The 6,287-nt window shown below is 40.6% G+C and overlaps 1 protein-coding gene across 1 annotated transcript; it reads right to left on the bottom strand.

Annotated features, from left to right (window-relative positions):
• Positions 1-3,267: 3,267 nt before the first annotated feature.
• On the bottom strand, positions 3,268-5,880 carry LOC123176279 (cysteine-rich receptor-like protein kinase 10). Its single transcript, XM_044590568.1, has 6 exons — positions 5,088-5,880; positions 4,588-4,730; positions 4,341-4,401; positions 3,743-3,983; positions 3,499-3,649; positions 3,268-3,417 (listed from the first exon to the last, which is right to left on the bottom strand). The coding sequence occupies exons 1-6, from the start codon at positions 5,878-5,880 to the stop codon at positions 3,268-3,270; spliced, it is 1,539 nt and encodes a 512-aa protein (XP_044446503.1).
• Positions 5,881-6,287: the final 407 nt, after the last annotated feature.

Raw genomic sequence — 6,287 nt, forward strand, 5'->3', positions numbered from 1 at the left:
ACATTTATTGGATTGTGTGAACTATAGTAGAACTTGCATGAACAATTTCAAATGTCATGAATTGTTTTGGAATATCATGCAAAATATTTCAATTTGGTGAAATATTTTGAATATCGCAAACTTTAGTATGAATTTTGCTGAAATATATTTTTGAATTCGGTGATCTTTGTTTGAATTTGAAGAACCATATTTGAGTTTTTTGTGATTTTTTTTGAATTTGGTGAGCAATATTTGAATAACGCTAACAATTAAGTCTTCCTTTACAAATTTAAATGATGTTTTTTACACAACTCCATTGTTTAATTTCTTCAATTTTTTCATATTTTTTCTTGTTAAGGATGATTTATAGGCGCTACGACAAATTTTCATATATGAGAGCGCAAATTATAACACCAACCAAACTCAATTATCCATAGTAAAGTCATTCTTACAAAAAATGTTACTTGTGTCCGGCTATCGATCGGCTAATCTCTAAAAATGTTAGTTGTGTCCGGCTAGCAAGAAAAAGGTGTACGTGTCTCACTATGGTGCATTTATCATGGCATCCAGAGGTCATAGGTAATGAACGCATTGACATCAATGCCAAGCCAGTCGCTAGACATTGTCCAAGGCATAAAAGCTTGCTAGCTAATCTAGAAGAACGCTCCTGCCAATCATTTTCTTTCCAATTGTAACAGAAAAGAATTGAAACCATCCATTGCTGCCTAACTGTGGGCTGACGTCAGGATTTCTCGATCCCACTGTCATCATCAGCATCATAATCGAGTCCACGGGGCATATTCTTTGGTGCAGGTCATGGATGCATCGTGTGCATATAATGATGAGATGAGATCAGCGACGATGTTCGGGCAGCGAGTCGACACTTTTTAAAAGTTGTGTCTTTGTTCTGCTCCTATTGTTCTACTAATCCATATCCTCTCACGTGATAGTTATCTCCTATGTCCCACCACATAAGAGTGGAATCAACATAATATTCACATGCTAATGATCTTGCTTACATGAGTGATGAAGAAGAATATACGATGGGTGATGATTGTTGAGCCAAGCGGTCAGCATGGATGATATGTTTGTATTCCACCATGTGGTGATGGTTTGTAGGACAGAATAATAATTTATTCAGACAAAAATACCTAAATTAATCATGTGTAATTATTACTATTAGTGTACTTAATTAATTGGACATATGTATTTTTTTGTTGCATACCGCTTTCTCGAACAACATTGTTTCCCCAAGCTACAAGAGTTTGAGATATGCGACTGTCTAGAATTCTTACCAGTGATTCCAATCTCCTGGATCAAAAGACCATGTTCTGTCACGATAGAAAATGTAAAGTTGCTAGAGTCTATGCACTCAAAATGGTGCAGTAGAATTTTTTTATTATGGGAAAAGGTGATCTGCATAGCTTAGATCAAGTGGTAATTTTCGACAAAGGAACATGTCTTGACAAGTTGAAAATAATGAATTGCCCACCTCTGGCGTTGAAGCACCTTCTGGTGCTAACCTCTTTGAAAACATTGACTATAGAATTTTTAGTTGGTTTGGTTGGAGCTGTAGGAGCTTAGGGTGATTTGGAATGGCAGCTACCTATTAAGTATATGAAGGTCGGTAGCTTACATGGTAATAGTGAGAAGGAGTTGACAGAGCTCATTCCCCACCTCCCAAGGCTCTCCAAGTTGGAAATAATGGAATGTAAAAACATAAAATAGTTGGTAGAATGTCAGGGCTTGCAGACTCTCCTTACCACCGGTGGCCAGCTCAACAAATTGAAAGGCATTCACACCCCTAGGCTCTTTGCTGGTTGGGATCACAACCCCAGATGGGCTTTGGAGGATATTGAAGTAGAAGACCAGCAAACACAACTTGTCTAATCCACATTACGAGATTTCTGCACGGAGGAGGTCGCATGAATTTTTGCTGCACCCATCTGCAGATTCCTCTTTTCCTCCCTCACCAAGATGGAACTTCAGGGGATATCGTCCAAAGGGATGGAGTGCTTTAGCAAGGAGAAAGAGTATGGCATGTAGCTCCTCTCTTCCCTCCATGAACTAAAGTTTTGGTGTTTCCGCGATCTTAAGCAACTCCCTGTATGGTTTCAAATAAGGCAGGTTGCCTCTGCTATTCATTGCAGTGGACTAATAGGCTGGGTTTTGGGCATTTTCAGGCCATCCAATTGTGATCGGACGGCTTCCGATTAGGGTAAGTTTTAGTGGGCCTTTAGGGTATCGAGATATGGGGGAAATCGGCTATCTGCTTAGACATTTGATTTAGGATAATACCTACAATTTAAACCGGTTATAGTGCCTCACTCGTTTAATGGGTCAAGTATCAAACGCCCTCCGAATCAGATGAAATTTGACAGGCGGCTAGTTATAATATAATATGATTGCTCGCAACCTTCCGACTCGTTACGAGACCGTTTAATCCCGCTGTATAAAATATGTTTTAAATGATCTCGTGGTCTGGTCGCGTCCATGTGTCTGATTGGTCTGAAAAAGGTCAATGATGGAAAGGGCTAATGTTCACCTCTTCTAGAGAAGTGACAATCAACAAACATATATAATTTTATTAAAACACCTTGATAATTCCGGTACGAGTGCAATGTACTGCCGATGCAACAAAAATGATGCCATCATGAATGCAACGAGCAAATAATTATCACGATATAATAATTATAACACAAAAGAATCTGGAGAACTAGCCTCGGGCTGCTATAAATCATGCACTTTTGCTTATTGTCATCACTAACACAAGGTTGTGTTGGCAAGCAACTAGTAACATAAAGAATTGTTGGAACTAAAATATTTTCTGTTAGTGGTGATACTTATGCAACAAATTCTATAAGTAAGACCAATTATCTTACAAACATGATTACGGGAAAACCACTGGTATGCATTACGTCAACAACACATCTCTTTATTTCTACATCAACAATGGCATAACATATTAGGGGGTCACTTGTAATTTCCTCTTGATAGGTTAGAGTCTTGATATTTTTTTTGTTTATACAATAGGAATTTATGGATAAAATACTATTTTTTTATACTTTTGAGAGGATATAATGTCATATTCTTAACACCACTTAAACTTAACCACTATACAACAATTATGGTAAAGTGCACACTAAACTGGGACAATGAAAACCACATGACATAGGAAAATACTATCTAGGAACTGTGACCGATATGGTAATATCATTAATACTGCATGATTCGGGAGAACAAGATGCCCCATGATTTTCCACTCTTACATTGAAATATGCTGGTTGTTTAGGCCATGGTTGGTCTATCAGATGCATTATCTTGTACACACAACAATGCTATGTTAATGCATCTCATCATCTCTATTGGGTTACTCTTGGAAACCAATGATGCATCAGCGAGATCAATCAACCTTCCCTCTTTCCATAATTGCCATGCCAATTTGCAAATTCATCACATAATGAAGGTTATATATTGAATAAATATATCACATGATTAAGTTTGGGTTTATTTGCTCACATATCCAAGGAGATTGATGAAATCTCCACATTGTCGGCTACCAGAATTCCGTTTTCCACTAATGATCTCAAAAATAACAACACCAAAGCTGAAGACATCGGATTTAATAGAGAAGATGCCTTCTGAAGCATACTCAGGGGGCATGTAGCCGCTAAAATGTTAAATAATACATATAAAAGGTTATTGTATATAGTTGAATTCTAATATAAATATTCATGAGTAGATTTATTCCTTGGAAACTTACTATGTACCGAACACTCTTCTTGTAGTGTTTTGTTCACTGCTATTTGAGTTGAATATTTTTGCTAGCCCAAAGTCTGAAATTTTTGGATTCATTTCGCTATCCAAGAGAATGTTGCTCGGTTTAAGATCTCGATGTATGACGCGCAATTGGGAGTGCTTATGTAGGTAAAGAAGTCCATGAGCTATTCCTTGAATTATTGCTAAAAGTGTGGACCAATCTAGCAAAGCTCTTTTATTTTCATCTGCAAATCAATTAGATATTATTATTACAAGGGAAAAAAGATATGAAAAATGACAAAGAGTTGTACTCTAAGAAATTGAAATGCATCTCTGTTATCTAGGGACTGGAACTATAATCATGGGGGCAAACAGAAACACAATCGTATTTTTAGTCATTTTTGTGTGTCAACAGACAATATTTAATCTAAATTAAAACTCCAAATGCATACCAAAGATGAAGGAAGCCAAGCTTTTGTTTGACAAATATTCATAGACCAATATTTTCTCGTCTTCATGAGAGCAACAACCTAAGAGCCTAACCAAATTCCTATGCTTGAGTTTGGCTATGAGCTGGACTTCATTTTTGAACTCTGTGAAACCTTGACCCGAATGTGGAGCAAGTCTCTTAAGTGCTATCTCTGATCCCTCGGGTAACTGGCCCTGGGAAAAAATATATTCAAAATGTTAGTCTGTCTCAGTACACCACTCCCAGTTACGAATTATCAGTTAGGTTGGTAACAGGAACGTTGCCTCTGCCTCATGAATTATATGTGTCAGTCATATAATAATAATTCTAATTTATGCAATCATGTTAATTTGGCAAATATATACACATACTAGAATTACCTTGCAGACAGTGCCAAAGCCACATTCTCCAAGTTTGTTTTCTTCTGAAAAATTATTTGTGGCCACTAGTACCTGTTCAAACTCAAACATGGAGAACTCTGAATTCTTCCCTTGCCATCCTAGTTCTTCCTCTCCCGCTTTACCTGAGTTTGAGTAGTATATGGTTGAGAACTCTGAATTAATCTCTCTTGAAGTAATGATAGATGCCAAAGCCACATTGACATTGAAGTAATTAACAGTGACATTCTAATTTAAACAATAGTATAGTGGAAATTGTTTCAGTAACTAATAAGCAATAACTATATAATACCTCTTCTTTTCCTTGTAATCCGACGGGAGCAAAAGATGAAGCACAGAAATGCTGCTGCCACTATAGGAACTATAACTATGGGAATTGCCCACAGTTTGCTCATACTCCCTAACATGATAATGTTAGCTTTGACTCATAATCTCTCTTATGATCATGTAGGCAGAAATCACTAGCAACCACGGGGACATACTCTTGCGTTTTGCCGGAGTCGGAGCTAGCGACGGCGCCGGCGGTGGCGTGAGGCGCAGCGTCGCTTCACCGCCATAGAACCGATACGCCTCGTACCTGAAATAACACCGTATGGCGTTGATCTGTGCTCCCATGCGTAGGGACATGGTGGCGTTGACCACGCCGAGGAGACGACGCAGGCACGCCAAGCAGTCGACGGTGGATGCGTCTGGTCTGCACTGCGCCAAGGAGCGCACCATCGGGAAGGTCGTGCCGCTGTCCATGATGCCTGTGGCAAATCGCATCGGTGCCGCGCTGGCCGCCTTCTCCACCGTCTGCACCAGAAGCTCACGGATGAGGCCGGTGATGAGGCGGACCTCATCCGCATCGCCGGTGACGTTCTTGTCGTTCCATCTCTCGACTGGCGTGTCATCACCGCCGTTTTCGCCAGACGGCGGCACGATGATGTCGTCTGTGGAGTAGACGAGGATACAGCGGTCACCGTAGTCGTGGTAGGTGCCGTTGTAGCACTGCTGCGGCGCAGCGTTCAACACCTTGTCAGTCATGTTGCTGACGCACTCGCGGCAGTAGGACTGGTTGGAGATGACGCCGACGATGTCGCCGCGGCAGATCGTGAATGCGTAGACGATGTCGGGGGCTCGGCCGAAGGCGGCAGTGGCGAAGCGTACCGGGGAGGAGGAGGTGTTATTTGGGAGGGTGACCAAGGTGGCCTTAAGGTTGTAGCACAACATATCGGCGGCCGCGAGGAACGGTGCAAGTAGGAGGAGCAGGAGGACGACGCCGACGGTGGCCATGGCCCGACTGGCTAGGCTGCTTCTTGTTCTTCTTCTGCCAGACTATCAACTCGGTGCCTTTATATATTTGCAGCTCACAGTCAATTTCTTGGACAAGAAACTTTGTTCAGGTTTTCCTTCTTGAAAAGGAGGATATATAAATCTCGGCCTTTGCGTCCATTAATGCAGACTGGGTCTTGTTATTTCAGTTGTTTCTAGTTAACAGGTAGTACCTTATACTATATGGTTCCAGTCTCACCAAGTATAAATGTTTTTTAATCTCGAAAAGAAAAGAAGTACTAGTGTTTTCAAGTTAACCTGACTAGCTAGACTGCTTCTTGTTGTTCTTCTGCTAGATGATCAACTCACCAGGCCTTTAAAAAAAAAGAGGAAAGCTGGAGCAGGCCGCTGGCTCACCACGGTGATAT

Source organism: Triticum aestivum, unplaced genomic scaffold (assembly GCF_018294505.1).
Source record: "Triticum aestivum cultivar Chinese Spring unplaced genomic scaffold, IWGSC CS RefSeq v2.1 scaffold43741, whole genome shotgun sequence".
Taxonomy (NCBI): domain Eukaryota; kingdom Viridiplantae; phylum Streptophyta; class Magnoliopsida; order Poales; family Poaceae; genus Triticum; species Triticum aestivum.

What these genes read in the sequence shown, in the direction of transcription:
- LOC123176279 (XM_044590568.1), bottom strand. Translation starts at nt 5,880, where the DNA reads ATGGCCACCGTCGGCGTCGTCCTCCTGCTCCTCCTACTTGCACCGTTC. An exon ending in GACTCCGGCAAAACGCAAGA is followed by an intron (nt 4,731 to 5,087) that starts GTATGTCCCCGT and finishes ACTCAAACTCAG; the next exon opens with GTAAAGCGGGAGAGGAAGAA. An exon ending in AGAAGAGTGTTCGGTACATA is followed by an intron (nt 3,650 to 3,742) that starts GTAAGTTTCCAA and finishes TTAACATTTTAG; the next exon opens with CGGCTACATGCCCCCTGAGT.